General features: G+C 38.7%; 1 protein-coding gene across 1 annotated transcript; it reads right to left on the bottom strand.

Annotated features, from left to right (window-relative positions):
• Positions 1 to 780: 780 nt before the first annotated feature.
• Positions 781 to 12,219, bottom strand: si:dkey-110g7.8 (GTPase IMAP family member 8). The gene is made up of 5 exons (XM_017685580.2): positions 12,101 to 12,219; positions 9,524 to 10,059; positions 8,361 to 8,535; positions 2,630 to 3,211; positions 781 to 1,600 (listed from the first exon to the last, which is right to left on the bottom strand). Exons 1-5 carry the CDS (start codon positions 12,129 to 12,131, stop codon positions 1,548 to 1,550), a joined length of 1,377 nt encoding a protein of 458 aa, XP_017541069.1. The 5' UTR covers positions 12,132 to 12,219; the 3' UTR covers positions 781 to 1,547.
• Between the last annotated feature and the right edge of the window lie 5,181 nt (positions 12,220 to 17,400).

The following is a 17,400-nucleotide window of genomic DNA, read 5'->3' on the forward strand; positions in this document are numbered from 1 at the left end:
CCGCCCGATGACAGCTGGGATAAGCTCCAGCACCCCCCGTGACCCAGAAGAAGAAGCGGCTTAGAAGGGGTGTGTGTGTGTGTGTGTGTGTGTGTGTGTGTGTGTGTGTGTGTGTGTGTGTGTGTGTGTGTGTGTGTGTGTGTGTGTTCGTTCAAGTTGACACCATTACAGTATTCCATGTCTCTGGTTTTGTTGTTGATATTGCATATATTGAATCAAAAGTATTTATTTTACATGGTTACAAAATGCATCACCCCCCCCATTTATTTATATCCTATTTAGTGTAGCCTTTTACATGAGGCTACACTAAATTGAGTGCATAGTGACTCAATTTAGTGATGAGTAACTAAGATGGAACATTGTATTAATGTGCTGTAATTTTCTGGACAATTTCAGTATATAAATTCATGTGCAGGTTTGTTCTCTGTAGAGGACAAGTTAACTTATTTTAACTTAGAAAATCAACAAATGTACATTACTGCTGTAGGCTGAATAGGTGGATACACACCACAAAACAATCGGTTCACAACGGCTTCTTTCTATGAACCACATGTACTTGAACAGTGTCAAAAAATGATGTGGCCATGATGTGGGACTTTAATGCACTGCAGGATTATTTAACACCAAAGTGTGAACAACTAGGGCTAAAGGTTGCCCTACCTAACTCATACAGGAGTCAGACCTTCAGACTAAGTATAGCGTTAGTTAGACATGCCAACTACACTTAAGGAAATTGAGCTTTATTCTAAACAAGGTCTTAAATGCTATTACACACCAGACTTTAAAATTCAAACTTTATTCCATTGAAAATATCAGGTGCAAAATGTGCAGCAGCAAATATGACACTAAGTGCTCTAAATACATGCATTTTCCTTTAAAGCTGGCTAAGCTGTGTATATGTAGGACAGTAGCATATTAGGAACAAATGTGCTACTCCCTGATCATTAAATCTAAATACAGATCCAAAATGCTGAAAACAGCAAAGATGTTCATTTAGATGTTGAGCTGACATGGGCCTTTACATGACTTTAGTGATTACGGTTACATTTCAGACAGAACATACAAAGTGTGCAAAATTGTTATAAAGACTTCACAAAAAAAGCACTTTCAAATACTGTATGACACAGTGGTAATGATGTAAAATTTTAAGCATAAACTGCCATAACCATGCATCCTAAGAAGATTCTACAGATCTGTATGTGATGCAGAAAAATAAAGTATTTCAAATGGATTATAATTAACAGCGTACAAAACTACCTTTTTACAAAGTTCATGTGAGCAGTGCCCAAGTGCATTTCAATTCAAGTGTCTTCATAAACACTTAAGAGTTATTTGGGTAACTTCTCTGCACAGTTTTTAAGTTCTTATCTTTACACTTTCCCTCTTCAGCTTATTTGCAGTAAAGATATGGCTGCAACAGTATTACATAGCCATGCAAAACCATGTTGTTAAATGTAAAATTATTCTACAAATGAAACTGCAGCACAGTTCATCACCTTCACTGATCATGTGTAATTGTGTTCTGAGGAGAACGTTAATTTGTTTTCTCACTGGAGAGTGCATTTCCCACATGTTGCCTCATCCTCCTGTTCTTCATTCACTGTAAAATATAGAAAAAAAAGTTAGTCCATATTGCACATACAGCTGTGACTACAGGGTATAGTTATACAGCATCGAGTTCAGATGCAATAAAATCAGAAAGTGAATTTTGCCATAGTTCTAAAAAAAAAATGTAATGGCATTTAATAATTATTTAAAAATTCACTTTTGCTTTCTGGCACTTTTTTTTTTTTTTTTTTTTTTTCAAAACAGCCATCATACATTGACCCTTCTTTATCACTTGGAATTAAACAGTTTGTTTTTGTGTGTGTATGTATGTAAATGGACTCTGGTTCTGATTGGCTGCCTGGTATTGCGCCTCATTCAAAAAGAAGTCTGTGCTTAAATGCTTAAACAGTCGTTACAATTTCAGCATGAATGTTTTTCTTTTAAAGAGAAAATTGTTCATTTTTATCTTCATACATAACACTGATGACTGGGGCCAAAGAGTCATTAATGTTATGTTTGGAGATGTTTTGCAATCTTTTTTGAGTTTGAGTTTTTTGATGAGATCGTAAGTACAGGTTCAGGCTGGAAGTATTCTTACAACTTACCCCAGCTTTTTAAGGCAATAATTAGCTTTATTTTTCAGATCCTCTGCCAGCTTCTTAGAGAAGCCCATGGTTGTTGAGTATTAGCAAAAGGTTTTAAGAGTTGGAGAATCTATTACACTCCACAATTATCATCAGCTGACAGTTCCAGATGGCAATACTTGGTTTGCCAATCTAGTCCCAAGAAGTCACTTAAGCCTTAATGAGTTAATTAAGCTTTGAGACTTTACAACAGAAAAGGTGTTTTTTCAAAGCTGTTCACTTTAGCAGGTGACAATTATTTTTTATTTTTGTCAATTAAATATAAAGTACCTGCATTATCATTTGAGGGGAAAAAAAGTTTAAAGTTTGCTGCAGAAGTTAAGATGACTTGTTTTTACAAAAAAAAAAAATCTACAAAATGTGTAATTTGGCCAGAAGTGACCAAATTTGGTCACACAACTACAGTAGTAAAGAAGCAAGACAAGAATCATACTCACACTTCACAGGTAGAAATGGCCTCCCTTCATTTTGTGCCACCATTTCCTCCACCTTTAGCAGAAGATCAGAGACTTGATCTTGGCCTCTAGCAGCACTGGTGCTGTCTAGCACATGATAGTAGTTGAAGCAGTATGCCATCAGACTTAGCAGCTGCCCACCATTCCTTTGGATCTGCTCCTCGATTGGTGTTGCACCAAGCCAGTCACCGCAGGAGAACAGCACTAACGTGTGAAGAGACACCTCCTTGCCAAACATCTCCAGATGGTTCTCCAGAGCCCGTCTCTTTCTGGAGGTGAGGGTGGAGATAACAGGAATAACCAATAGGAGGGCATGTGGGCCTGGGTGAAGTAGCCCTGCGCCTCGTTTGATTTCCTTTCTAATATGAGCCGGTGTCCGGGCGATGGAAAACCAGTCCCAGCCTGGTGTGTCCACGATCGTGAGGCGGCGGCCACTGACGTAAGCCTGACAACGTAGGGAGACTTCTGTTCTTCGGCCTGACTCAAACTTGCGTCCACCCAAGATCACATTTCCTGCTGAACTCTTACCAGCACCTTGCCAACCCACTAACAACATCCGCAACTCTGAGAACAAAAGAGGGAGGAGCCGTAAAACAGAGACCAAAGAAGATCAGAAAAAAAGGACCGAAACCGACAAAGAGAGATAGCAAGGGAGAGTGAGGGACGGTATGTTTATCATACAGCTAAAAAAATACAAAAATAACAAGCTTAGTTGTCTTTAGCTTAGAGGAGACTGTGTCTAGGATTTTCCAAATGTTGATTTGTCAGATGGCAGCATTCCTGGATCCTGTTTATATATGATTTCTTCTTTGCATTCTAGATTTTATTTAGCATTTGTGGATGCAGCGACAAACTTTTCACAGTGGTTTTCAGAAGTGTTTCTGAGCCCATGCAGTGATTTCCAATAGAGAATCACGTCTGTTTTTAATGCAGTGCTGTCTGAGGGCCCAAATATCATGGCCAGCAAATACTGTTTTTTTTGGCCTTATCCCTGGCAAATACACAGATTTCTCTAGATTCTCTGAATCTTTTAATGTACTATAGATGATGAAAAGCAAGATATTTGCTATTTTATGTTGAGAAACATTGTTCTTGAATTGTTGCACTATTTGCTAGTGCAGTCTTGTACACTTTAACTCCTCATCTTTACTTCTGAAAGACTGCTCTGTTTATACCTAATCATGTTAGAGACCTGTTGCCAATCAACCACCAGGTTTTTTTTGTTTTGTTTTGTTTTTTTTTTTTATTACGGGCATATCCAGGGTCATGGTCAAAATGATCCAGGGTCAGATGGCCAATACGGAGAGCAAGAGGGACTGACGTGACAAAATGAACACAGAACTCCAAACAAACCAGAAATAAACAAAACTCTTCAAATACATACATACACCTCGGACAGTACATCAAACAATAAACATCCAAACAAAGACCAGCAAAAACTAGGGGCAAACACAGGGCTTAAATAATCACAAGGATGACGACGGACAGGTGGAATGAAACGGGCACAAAACAAGGGACAGGAGTAGACAGAAAAACAACAAAAGCATGTGGAAGATCAAAACAAATGGGCACATGGTGGAGTGGGAGAAGCCAATCGTTACAATCTGCACATCATTGCATTTTGTTTACTTACATTTTGCACAGTGTTCGAACTTCTTTGGAAATGGGGTTGTAAAATATTAAGTTTATTAAAGTTATTGATCTAAATACATGCTAACTCCAAATAGGATGCCTGCAACACATTCCAAAAAAAGATTGAACAGACTGGGAAGTATGTGGAATGATCAAAAGTACCTGTTTTTCCACAGGTAAGCAGGTAAATAGGTAACAGATGATGCTATCATGATTGGATATAAAAAGAGCATTTACACAGGCCTCAATCACCACTTTGCAAAAACTGTTGGAGCAAATAGTCCAACAATTCAAGAATAATGTTTCTCAACACAAAATTGCAAGGCATCTAAAGTAAATAACACTATTGAAAGATTCAGGAAATTCAGATAAATCTAAAGGGCAAGGTCCAAAAACAATACTGAATGCCCATGACCTTCAAATGGCACTGCATTAAAAAACCGACATGCATCTGTAATGAATATAACCATGAGACTCTATGTAAAGAGGACATCATACATAAACAACCAGAAACACTGCCAAATTCTCTGGGCTAAAGCTCATCTAGGATGCACTGACACAAAGTGTAAATGTGTGTGGTCTGAGTGCATCTCTCAGATTCTACTGGAAATAATGGACATTCTGTTCTTCAAGCCAAAGAGAAAAATGTTCAAAAGCCAGTGTCTGTCAAGGTATGGGGGTACATTAGTGCCAATTTCATGGGCAACTTGCACATCTGTGAAGGTATCATTAATGCTGAGGGGTACATATACATTTTGGAGCAACAAATACTGCCATCTAGACTACATCTTTTTCAGGGTTGGTCATCCATGCTTGTTTCAACAAGACAAGCCAAGTCACATTCTCACAGTAAGAGACTGCAGTTGCTAGACGTGCCTGTCTGCGGTCGAGACCTTTATCCCTTCTGATGAAGTGCAAAATATACAGCGATGTTGATCCTGGACTGTTGAGCAGCCTATGTGTTATATCAAGCAAGAATAGGAAAAGTTCCCAAATGAGTACTGAGTACTATTAAAAGGAAAAGACCCTTTTGTCCTAAGCCACAGTCCCATGACCCTGTTCAATACCTTTTTTGAACCGATTTTCACAATAGTCATCAAATTCATGTAATTTCTGTCTGTTTTTGAGGTTCTTGAGTTGAACTGAAGGTCAGTCTACAACATTCTGCAATATAAAACCGTTTGGGTCCCTCTGATGAAATTACATGTTGATTTCCTCAGTTCTAAGTTTTCAAAAAAATAACACATTTAATTTATTATCTCACAACACACAATTGTGGTTTATTTTTTTGATTTTAACATACTGGAGAAAAAAAATGTGACCTGTGCCACATATGTTATATTTTTCCTCCATTATTTTAAACTTGGCAAATAGAAAAAAAGCCATATTTAAACATGTTCTCCATATAGGTTCAGTTAGAGAGGGAAAAAAAACGTAATTTGACCAGGTGTGTTCATTTTTGCACAAGATGATATGTACTTTTTTTCTTCAATAATAGAATGTATTTTTTGGAAATATGATTCAGAAAGCCAGAAGCAAACAAACTTGATTTTCATCTCCATATATGGTCAACATTTCTAAAACTTTTTTAAAGGCGTTAATTGGCAGTTGTACACATTTTGCAATATCAAGAAAGCTGCAGTTGTTTTATCTCAATGTTTATCCTAGTGGGAGTTGTGAATTATTCAAAGAATAATCCCTATGCTTTCACTCAGACTCTATAAAAATATCAGTAAATTCCCATTCCACCAGTGGAATGACCACTAGGGGGCCTGCAGAAAGCAGTTAAATTACAAACAGAATGTATTTGTGGCGTAAACCACAAATGAGTGCGACAAGCTGGAATTGAGTAAAGTATATTTACTGACCGTAGCAGACTGCAGATTAATAAAGATATGTTGAGGTTAATAACTATGGCTATTTAAATTACATTAAGTAAGCAATCAACCAACCTTATTTTTAGAATTAAGCATGTCTATTGGCTCATGGATGCTAAGACTCCCTACTTATGAACAGAAATCAAGTAGTGAATGATATGAATTGTTTGATAGTCAGACATTTGAAGTCATTTGTTTGGTACCATAAAAATATTGAATTCTAATACCCAAAGATCTATGAAATCTATTGCATCCTATCTTTGATAAAGAAATCTACAGATAATTTTTTTATAAATTAGCACAGCTCTCAGAACCTTAGCTTTGAAAGAATTTAAACTGGCTCTGAACTGGCTTTATCAGTCTGAAACGATTATCATGCTAAATGTTAGTAATAAGCAACTTTTCAGAGTGAAATATACTGCTCGAAAAAATAAAGGGAACACTCAAATAACACAACCTAGATCAGAATGAATTAAATATTCTCATTGAATACTTTGTTCTGTACAAAGCTGAATGTGCGGACAACAAAATCACACAAAAATCATCAATGGAAATCAAATTTATTAACCAGGTCTGGGGAACGGGCGGGCCAGTCCATAGCTTCAATGCCTTCATCTTGCAGGAACTGCTGACACACTCCATCCACATGAGGTCTAGCATTGTCCCGCATTAGGAGGAACCCAGGGCCAACCGCACCAGCATATGGTCTCACAAGGGGTCTGAGGATCTCATCTCGGTACCTAATGGCAGTCAGGCTACCTCTGGCGAGCACATGGAGGGCTGTGCGGCCCTCCAAAGAAATGCCACCCCACACCATTACTGACCCACTGCCAAACTGGTCATGCTGAAGGATGTTGCAGGCAGCAGATCGCTCTCCACGGCGTCTCCAGACTCTGTCACGTCTGTCACTTGTGCTCAGTGTGAACCTGCTTTCATCTGTGAAGAGCACAGGGCGCCAGTGGCGAATTTGCCAATCCTGGTGTTCTCTGGCAAATGCCAAGCGTCCTGCATGGTGTTGGGCTGTGAGCACAACCCGCATCTGTGGACGTCGGGCCCTCATACCATCCTCATGGAGTCGGTTTCTAACCGTTTGTGCAGACACATGCACATTTGTGGCCTGCTGGAGGTCATTTTGCAGGGCTCTGGCAGTGCTCCTCCTGTTCCTCCTTGCACAAAGGCGAAGGTAGCGGTCCTGCTGCTGGGTTGTTGCCCTCCTACGGCCTCCTCCATGTCTCCAGGTGTACTGGCCTGTCTCCTGGACACTACGCTGACAGACACAGCAAACCTTCTTGCCACAGCTCGCATTGATGTGCCATCCTGGATGAGCTGCACTACCTGAGCCACTTGTGTGGGTTGTAGAGTCCGTCTCCTGCTACCACAAGTGTGAAAGCACCACCAACATTCAAAAGTGACCAAAACATCAGCCAGAAAACATAGGTACTGAGAAGTGGTCTGTGGTCCCCACCTGCAGAACCACTCCTTTGCTAATTGCCAATGATTTCCACCTGTTGTCTATTCCATTTGCATAACAGCATGTGAAATTGATTTGTCAATCAGTGTTGCTTCCTAAGTGGACAGTTTGATTTCACAGATGTTTGATTTGCTTGGAGTTATATTGTGTTGTTTAAGTGTTCCCTTTATTTTTTTTGAGCAGTGTAGTTGTTGAACCAGAAAACCTTCATGCTATCCTGTTATTTTTTTAAGTTTTGTTTGAAACTGCTGGTAGTAAATTGGCTAACACCAGTTTGTTTTTGTTACAGGCACCTTGTGCTAAAAACTCTGTGATTGGTCATTTTGCATATCAGTCAAATGGCACTTTCTTGTCAGAGTCAGCAGTTCTCAAAACCTACCCAATCTGGCATGTAAGTCTGTATTTCAGAACAGTTTTACACAATTTGCAAAAGAATTAGTTTAATTTTGTTATATTTCTGTAATAGTACGGTACTTTGGACTTTTGTTTAGAACAAAATTTATTTGTTTTCTTCTCCAGCTTGTTCACTATAGTTTTAACCACCAATGTATTTCAGTGGATCTTCAACTAGTTGACTGTTGCCCACAGTGTTGACTATTGGATTTATGCAACCTTAACTGAAACACACCCACTCAAACCAGGCAACTATCAGGTATGTTTGAGTCACTTAGCAGTGCTGGACACTGGCCAGCTGCATATCACTGGTCTGTAGAGAACTGTTAGAAGAACTCACCTCGTGGTGGTGATCTAAATATTGGTGACACCTCTGCATCCCCCATCATCCCATCTATCTCCTGTCCTTGCTGGATGTGTGCAGGCCAGGGAGCTTGAATGCTGTCATTTATCACAAAGAATGAGCCATCGTTCTCCTGTACCATCTCTTCCAGCTTTTGCAGAAGTTCACTAACCTAAGTGGGCAATATGAACTGATATTTAAATCACTTTACACTGGACAATCTGGACAATTACAATATATAATAACATAGTGAAAAGAATTATAATACACTTTTAAATACATTAAATTTAATTAAATATATATCTGTTTTACAGTACAATACAGTGCAACTGTTCAAGACATTTTGGCTGGTGATTAAATGCCATATTAATAATTCAGATGAACATTTTTCCATTGTATGAAATGACAAAAGTACAAGCCTAAAGTGATTAGCTGACAAGCTATCTTGCTTCCTAGCTGTTCATACTTACTCCCAACTGACAAAGACACAACTCCAGCTAAAATAAACAAATATTACTCATCACTGCTTTGTAAATTTATTAACAAACCTCAAACATTATCATGGTCTTTAACAAACACATAAAAAATTAACCTGCTGTGGCCCCCTAAAGGAATTCTTAAAAAAACATCAAATAAGCAAATATTATTTGCCAAAGTCTAAAGGTGTCATTAACAAACATAACAATTTGTTTATATAATGTTTGTTAAAGTCCCCTTTAGAGGTTAGCAAGTAATGTTACTCCCCGCTGTCCTCTAAAGGTGTTTTTAAAGGTGCTGAAGCACCATGTCAAGATTTGTTGTTTTTGTAAGATTTATGACATGTATCAATAAATGTATTGTCTGTTTTTTTTTTTTTTGTTTTTTTTTATATGCATTTGCCTCAACCCAATGGATGAAAACACATCAATTCACGTTCATTGTTGCAAGTAAATAATAACTGTGGTCAGCTAAAATAATTATAACCGTTATTTTATATTTAAAAATATATATATAATTTTTTTTTAAATATAAAATAATGATTATAATTATTTTAGCTGACCACTGTGTGTGTGTGTGTGTGTATATGTGTGTGTGTGTATATAAAATTTAAAATCTACATCATTAAACATCATCATACCAGCCCTGACTTTTATACTCGTTCATTTCCCACCATGACTTACCTGTATGCTGGTCTCAGAGCAGGTGTTATCCAGAGCGTGGTACCTGTTTCCACACCTTTCCACCAGCCTCTGAAGCGCTGCTCCTCCTTCTGCAATAAACTCTTCCACACCATTGCCCCACAACCGATCTGCCCCGGTAAACAGTACAATGGAGTATCTCCATACATGCATCCCAGCACTTTCGAGCCGCTCCAGCATGCCTCGTCTGTGCTGTTCAGTGAAGGGCTCTCCGATGGGCACCACCAGCAGCAAAGCATGGACACCTGGATAGCACAGGTGTCTGATGTGAGCAGATGTGGGGCTCTGTCCATCTAGCCTCTCTGCTACTAAGTCCGCACTCTCCAAGCTCCATCCCGGAGTGTCCACCAGCAGAAGCTGCATGCCGTCAAGTGTCTTTGTGCAAAGAAAGGCTTCTTTTGTGGGCTGCCCGGCAGAAACCTCCTCTTGGCCACTGAGAGTCATGCATGATGAGGTCTTGCCAGAGCCTCGGTAACCCAGCAGTAGGACATGCCTTTTCAGCAAACAGGGTGACTCTCCTGAGTGTGATAAAGAAAGGAGAGAATGACAGAAACAGAGGTTTAATAGCTTGATAGACATCTAGGGGTCATGATTAAGAGACATGTGAAAGGCAGAGTCCAGAAGAATCCAAAACAGCCTGTATTCAAGTCGGGTAATACTGAAAAGACCCTGTTAAACCCATACAAGCAGTTTATTTAAACAAAGTTAGAAAATCAAAAGTGTGGATTTTAAACTTTCAAACAAAATTACAAGAGTAGATATTTTACTATCCTTTGAATCTGATGAAATGACAATGTTCCAATATCTAGGGTAAAGACTTCTTTACATTCTGTAATTTAGTATGTAATTACATCTTTAATTATGCAATTACATTTTAATAGAATAGCAAAATGAAAGTAATAAATGTAGTCTTCTAAGAGTTAATCTAAATGTTAGAAAGTTTAAATACATTGCCATTTGAGCACATGTCTTTTAATCTGTAAGGATGTGGGCCTATACTTTGGATTCTCCCTGCTATAACTACACAACATACTATTTTCATCGTAATTACCAAAAAGTAGTAGCTATTGTACAACGTAAGTCTTAAAGGAGAATTTGACCGATTTTTCTACATTTCTGTATAATTAAGTTGTTAAGATTTAAACAAAGTCATTTTGGGTGTTTGTTGATAGGAAATGCTCTGTTTCTAGTCAAACTTACCAAGTGAACATTGTTTACAATCAAATATTGGAAGCATTTAAAGTCTCAAATCAATCTGACAGGAAATTACTACACAATGTTTATAAATACATTGCATTATTCCTAAGATATCTCACTTCTGAGAGAAAGTTTTGGCTTATTATTAACACACACACACACACACACACACACACACACTCTCTGTTCAGTTGCTTGTTAACACAAATAGCTAATCAGCCAATCACATGGCCACAGCTCAATGTATTTTGGCATGTAGAAGTGGTCAAGACACGTTGCTGAAGTGCAAACCAAGCATCAGAATGGGGATGAAAGGAGATTTAAGTGGCTTTGAACGTGGCGTGGTTGTTGGTGCCAGACGGGCTGGTCTGAGTCTTTCAGAAACTGCTGATCTACTGGGATTTTCACACACAACCATCTCTAGGGTTTACAGAGAATGGTCAGAAAAAGAGAAAATATCCAGTGAGTGGCAGTTGTGTGGACAAAAATGCTTTGTTGATGTGAGAGAGGTCAGAGGAGAATGGGCAGACTGGTTCGAGATGATAGAAAGGCAACAGTAACTCAAATAACCAACCAAAATCTCTGAGGAATGTTTCCAACACCTTGTTGAAAGTATGCCATGAAGGATTAAGGCCGTTCTGAAGGCAAAAGGGGGTCCAACTTTTTTACTAGCAAGGTGTTCCTAATAAAGTTGCCAGTGAGTGTGTGTGTGTGTGTGTTTAGAACTGTTTTATCTTTAACAACAATACATATAAAGCTCAGAAGATACTTGTTCGTTCACTGGTTGTTTTGGACAGTAGATAAAATGGTTATATTTGTGTTATAGACCTGGTTCCTATCACCACCACTGTAAAGAAATCTGAAATAGTAAGTTTCTCTGCAATGAACCATTTCACATCAAACCGCTCTGATTTTGTTTGCATTTCAGTGACTTTGGAAAAGAACAGTAATAATCCTGCAGTTTAAAGAGTTAAACACAATACCATAACAAACAGAACGGGTCTGATTAGCCACTCTCAAAGTTCCTGTTACTCTACACAACAACTAGGTTATCAGCCGTTATCAGCAGTAGCTTTAGGTTGAATGCAGAACCTTGGACTTGGAACTCTGCAGTTGACAGTAAAGGTATATCAGAATTCCGTGCTGATTTAGGACAATTCAAAACCATTTATATCGATCTTAGTCACCATGAGGTAGAAGAGCCCTATGATCCCAACACAGAATACCTTGTCCGAGATATGACAAAGCTGAGACAGAGAAAGTGAACGTAGCGGGTGCCTGCTCTGTGCGTGTGTCAGGCAGACATGAACACACTCTCCCAGGATGCAGCGAAGCAAAGGTAATGTTTATGAAGCCACTTACCAGTATTCGAGCTGGAGGAAACCGTAGCCATCTTGTGTCGGGCTGCAGCTTCTCTCTGTCTCCCCCCTCCTGCTCTTCTCTTTCTGTTGTTTCTGTTTCTCTCTCTCCCTCTGCCTCTCCCCCTCCTCTCCTCCTTCTTTTCTCTTATGCTCTTCCTGTCTACACGGCTGGTAGAAGCAGCACCACCCCCCACCTCCACCCCTTGACCACCCTAGTTCTGTAGAATCCAGAATGTACAGGAAATCACATGCTGCAGGCAAAAAAAATAAAGGATTTGCGAAATGAATCAACATGAGTGTACATGAGCAGGACAGGGCTCCCATTCACACCACAAATATGCAGAGTATCTTCCGTTTAACAAATTTAAGCTATGAGTTGTATTTGTAGTTGGATTTGCAAATCTTGGTACATGTGATGAGTACAAATGTAAAATTCTAGATGCTAAAATGAAACTCCCAGTAAAATGTTGATAGTAGAATGAGATCTTTTCCATGTCAGACTTCACTTTATGTTATTAGTGTGTTTACTTGTTCAAATTGAATATTCGATTTAAATTAAACTAAAATAGAAAAATGATCTAAAAATGTTTAGAATGTTTTAAAAATTAAATTTTGTATTTACAATTGCAATTTCCATGTGAGTGTTATTTAAGACATAACTCAAATTCAAGCACAAAATGTGTATTTGCTTTTCTGTGTATAATGGCTGGAAAATGTTCACATGGAAAAGCAAAGTCCTTTTGACATTGTCTTAATGGTCTGACTCTGTAGTCTGAATTGGTCTGGCCTGCAATTGCATTTCCTGCTTCAGTTAAACTGAATTTGCAACTGTGTTTTCACTTGGCTTTTTTATTGAAGAAAAAAAAGCATCCTGTCAATCAACCAGTGTGGGTGACACATCAGGTGGTTTTAGAACTGAGCATTAACAGGGGCATCACTAGAGATTAGTGGATAGAAGGAGAAAGCTTTTACTGGGGGGGGGGGTCTTGTGTGGCCCCAAAAACTTTTAGAATAGCAATGGGCAAACAAATTTATTAGGCACGGATCTAGTAGGACTTAAATACCATCCATCCACTTACAACACAGCACAGATCAAGCAATGGTACTAAAGATAAGCAATACTATCTTCTCTTTCAAAATACCAGGTCCTAAACATGCTGCTGAAATACCAAGGCTATGGCTAGATTAGCACCTGATCAGACCTGCTTCTACAGTTCTTATCTTTTCTCCCCCTGCTTGCCTGTTTAATACCGCATTATTTTTATTAAAAACAGATTGATAAGAGGTCAAGGCTTAATGAGAGATCTATTCATTCAAATGTTTTATTTTAACTAGTGAAAATCTTCTCACCTGGTGCACTTCTCTTAAAGAAATTCAGTATGTCCATCTGCAGGTTGAAGAACGGATGTATATAAAGAGATGTTATGATTAACACTGTATGACCTTTTCACTGACATCATCTTAATGTAAACAAGCCTTTGGGCTACTACTGATGTTTCAAATACTTCAGAGATGTATGAAAAAAGAAATATGAAGAGCTTCCAATTACATTTCATCTATTTCGTTCTTACACTAAAATAGTTAACGTTAATGTTAAATAGCCATCTTGTTTCTTTACCTCTTGTAACTTAGAGTTAGCTAACGCTAGTCATAAATGTGTACTGTTGGCTGGTGTTTTCACTCCGTAAACACTTACAGTTTCACTCTGAATATGATGTATTTTGAATAAAGCCTGATGTTTGCTTTAGCTAGTTAGCTTTTAGCCATATATCCGGTCAACATTTTCAGCGGTTGCCGGCCAACGTTTGTTTTCCGAGTCCCTCCTCCAGCTCTGGTATGATTGGCTTACACTTTATAACATCTAATATGATTGGTCGAGAGGGCGGTTGCACTTTTCCCCAAAACAAAATATCGCCTACCCTTCACACCCGGCTATCAGGACACTGTGAATTCTCCTACCCCGCAAAACCGCAGCAGCAACAGAGCCTGCCCGGTTCACACCCGGCTATCAGGACACCGTGAATTCTCCTACCCCGCAAAACCGCAGCAGCAAAAGAGCCTGCCCGGTTCACCCCCGGCTATCAGGACACCGTGAATTCTCCTACCCCGCAAAACCGCAGCAGCAAAAGAGCCTGCCCGGTTCACCCCCGGCTATCAGGACACCGTGAATTCTCCTACCCCGCAAAACCGCAGCAGCAACAGAGCCTGCCCGGTTCACCCCCGGCTATCAGGACACGGTGAATTTAGACACAGTAGCGCAGCATGCACGCTCAGCCCCGGTGACGTCACGTGCACATGCACTCTGCCACAATAGCAGAAGCAGCCCAACGGCACAGTAGCTTTTGGCTGCTGCTGCTTAGCGATATCGTCACTTAATCCATTTTTCGTCCATAACTCGGCTAGAGAGTTACATTTAATATACCTTCCTGATGAAAATATCTTAGAGCCCATTACAAATGCCTGTTGATTCCTGGTGGTTTTCAGTAGTCGCTAATGGTGTTCTGTGTTTTCCTGATGGGTTGATATCACAGTGTAAAGAATTCTGATCACAATTGTTTGGCAGCGCTAGAAATTAATAGCATTTAATCTATGTACACACATCAAAATGTTATTTTCTTTAAGATTTACATCACAGAAATTGAAGGATCAATCTCAGAAAGTTAGAGAATACATACAAAATGAAAGTAAGAATAGTAGTAGTAACAGTAATAAATAAAGAAATCGTAATAAATAAAGCTTTTGAGCTTGCCTTCATAAATCAGTAATTTTGCCCTGAAGAAAGAGAAGAAAGTGATATAAATGTTAAAAGTTGAAAAACTGCAGATATGGACTAAAACTGTTCGTAAGGCTTTCCAGAAACAATCCTCTATCTTCTTCTCTAATCAAACCACAAATGTTAGCACCTGAACTTTTAGAAACATCAGTGGAACTTTGGAGCCAGATTCTATAGTCAGCTGAGACGAATTTATTAATTCATTTATTTTGGTTAAAGGTGGCTTTGGCATGTAAAAGAGTTGTAGTTTCATAGTATTACAGAAAAAGCGTATTTTCACTATGAAGTAAAGTGAAGGATCATATTGCAGACTGGTTTTTCTAAAGACTGGTCTTCTAAAGGCCCCAGATTAATATGCATAGCCTCATAGACGCTCTGTAAGGTTCCAGGACATTTTAAGCAACTGTTGGCTTTGCTTTCAGTGAGCTAAAACTGGACTATCATTAGAGCTTCCAACAGTATAATGTCCCAAAACATTTTTCCAGATTTTCATGGAAGTGGTGAACTGACCACAGCTATTCTAGTGCCTTGACCTAAACCTCACTGCACTGAAAATCTGTGAACTGAGGCAATGAGGTCACCAGCAGGGTAAATTATTGGCACATGTAGCCCCCTACTGTCTTAAGTAATCAGATGTACCAACTGTTTGTAAATAATATTAAATAATATATAAACTTGTTAATAAAAGATACATTTTTACATGCATATTTATTTATTCATAGTGTATTTATTCATTTATAATTCATTTTTTTAATTTGCTTGTTCACTTGTTTATGTACTGACTATGTTATATACAGTACTGTGCAAAAGTCAGAGACCCCTTGCATTCGTGCAGTTTACTACCAAAATGACCACACAAGTTGCTATTTTTTAGTGAAATAAACACAGAAAACATGCATTTAACATAAAATTACAGAAAAGCCCCAACAACAAAATGTTATTTTAAAATGTTCAGTATTTCAGTTTTTGTGTCATTTGTTATTCTTACAGCTTTCTTACAGCTTTTTTTCTTGTAAATGTATCTGAAGTTCAGTATAGAAGTTGGTTGCATATTTAAATGCTTCCAGTTAGAAATTTAGACTTCAACCTTGGCCCAAAAATTTAGACTTTGCTGTTTCCTTTTCTTAGTAACAGCTTCTTCACACTTTTTCAGATGCATGAGTACTCCTTTAGGTTTTAACTGCATGACCCATAAGTAAGCTTTAAGCACTGTTTATCTGATGGTGACTGGTTGCATGGTTGTTAGGTTTCCCATTTTCTCTTTATCTTTTGAATTTCAATATTGTAGTTGCCTGTGTGAATTGTAGTGTAACGATGACAATGATGTTATTAATTTTTAGCAGTGTTATGAGCTGTAACCCATGGTTTTAGGAGTAGAAGGATGGAAGAGTTAAATGATATGCAGTTGAGCTGCATTAATTCCCAGCCAAATGTAGCAAAATGGTTATTTAAATTGAGACACTGGTGTGTTGAACACTTGTGTTTTACAAGCGTTGCAACAGTGGCAGCTGAGAAGGCAAACTTTGGCATCCTTTTTTAGGAATTTTTGGTTTTGATTTTAAAAAATTACAATAAAATACATAGAACAAACATGTCTTCTAACATCTTCAGTTGTTGCATTCACCAAGCTGCAGTGGCCACATTTGTAGAGGACTTTATTTCAAGCCATTGTGTGTATTTTTAATATGGTGGGGTTTATATACACATCACTGCTGGGTAACACGTCTGACACAACCATCAATGAGAGGAAACATACCTCACACTGTCTCACACTGTTTCAATGTAACATGTTGATAAACCCAGAAAGTGTAGCAAAACACAACATTTTGAGATTAAAAGTGATGTTCACATACCCATCTTTGAATTGCTAATAGAAACATATGCCCAATGCCCATGACTGGAGATATAAGAGTTTTCCTGCATTCTCTGAAGTGATGCAGCACCATCAAATACCTTTGGTATGATTTGTAGTGGTGTGCTTGTGAATTCAGAACTAATCCTTCTACTGTAAAGCTGCTGTTTGTATTTCCTATTTAAAGTTACTATATACAGGGTGCTGGAGCCTGTCCCCGAAGACTGCTGGGATAGGCTCCAGCACCCCCCCGCGACCCTGATGGAGAAGTGGATTAGAAAATGGATGGATGGATATACAGTTATATATTTTGTAGCATTCCCCTATTGGCTGGCACTGGCACTGAGAGACTCCAGAGGTGTGGCAAGGCAGATGGTCACATGCAAAGGCTTATGGTAGCATGTACCTTGCAAAAACTGATCAACATGTGGTTGTTTAATGTTGGTTGTTGTTACTTTAAGTTGTGTTATTTGTCTGGTTTAGTATTGGGGCTGTGGGTTTTGTGTGTCAGGGGGGTCAAAGTGAAGCATGTGGTTAGAGGTGACCTCTCCCATGAGTCCAGGATTATGAATGTGCCCCTTTCTGCTAGTATGTTTAATAAAAAGCACTTTTTGCAGCAGATCATAACTACTCAATGCTACACTAGTGTCAGAAGTGGGACACTGTGAGGTTCAAT

This window comes from Pygocentrus nattereri, chromosome 14, assembly GCF_015220715.1.
Source record: "Pygocentrus nattereri isolate fPygNat1 chromosome 14, fPygNat1.pri, whole genome shotgun sequence".
Classification (NCBI taxonomy): Eukaryota; Metazoa; Chordata; class Actinopteri; order Characiformes; family Serrasalmidae; genus Pygocentrus; species Pygocentrus nattereri.

Excerpts from the sequence above, each read along its gene's own strand:
- si:dkey-110g7.8 (XM_017685580.2), bottom strand. The coding sequence starts at position 12,131 with ATGGCTACGGTTTCCTCCAGCTCGAATACTG. Across the intron at positions 10,060-12,100 it reads TTCCTCCAGCTCGAATACTG|GAGAGTCACCCTGTTTGCTG; the intron begins GTAAGTGGCTTC and ends TATCACACTCAG. Across the intron at positions 1,601-2,629 it reads GCCATTTCTACCTGTGAAGT|TGAATGAAGAACAGGAGGAT; the intron begins GTGAGTATGATT and ends TATATTTTACAG.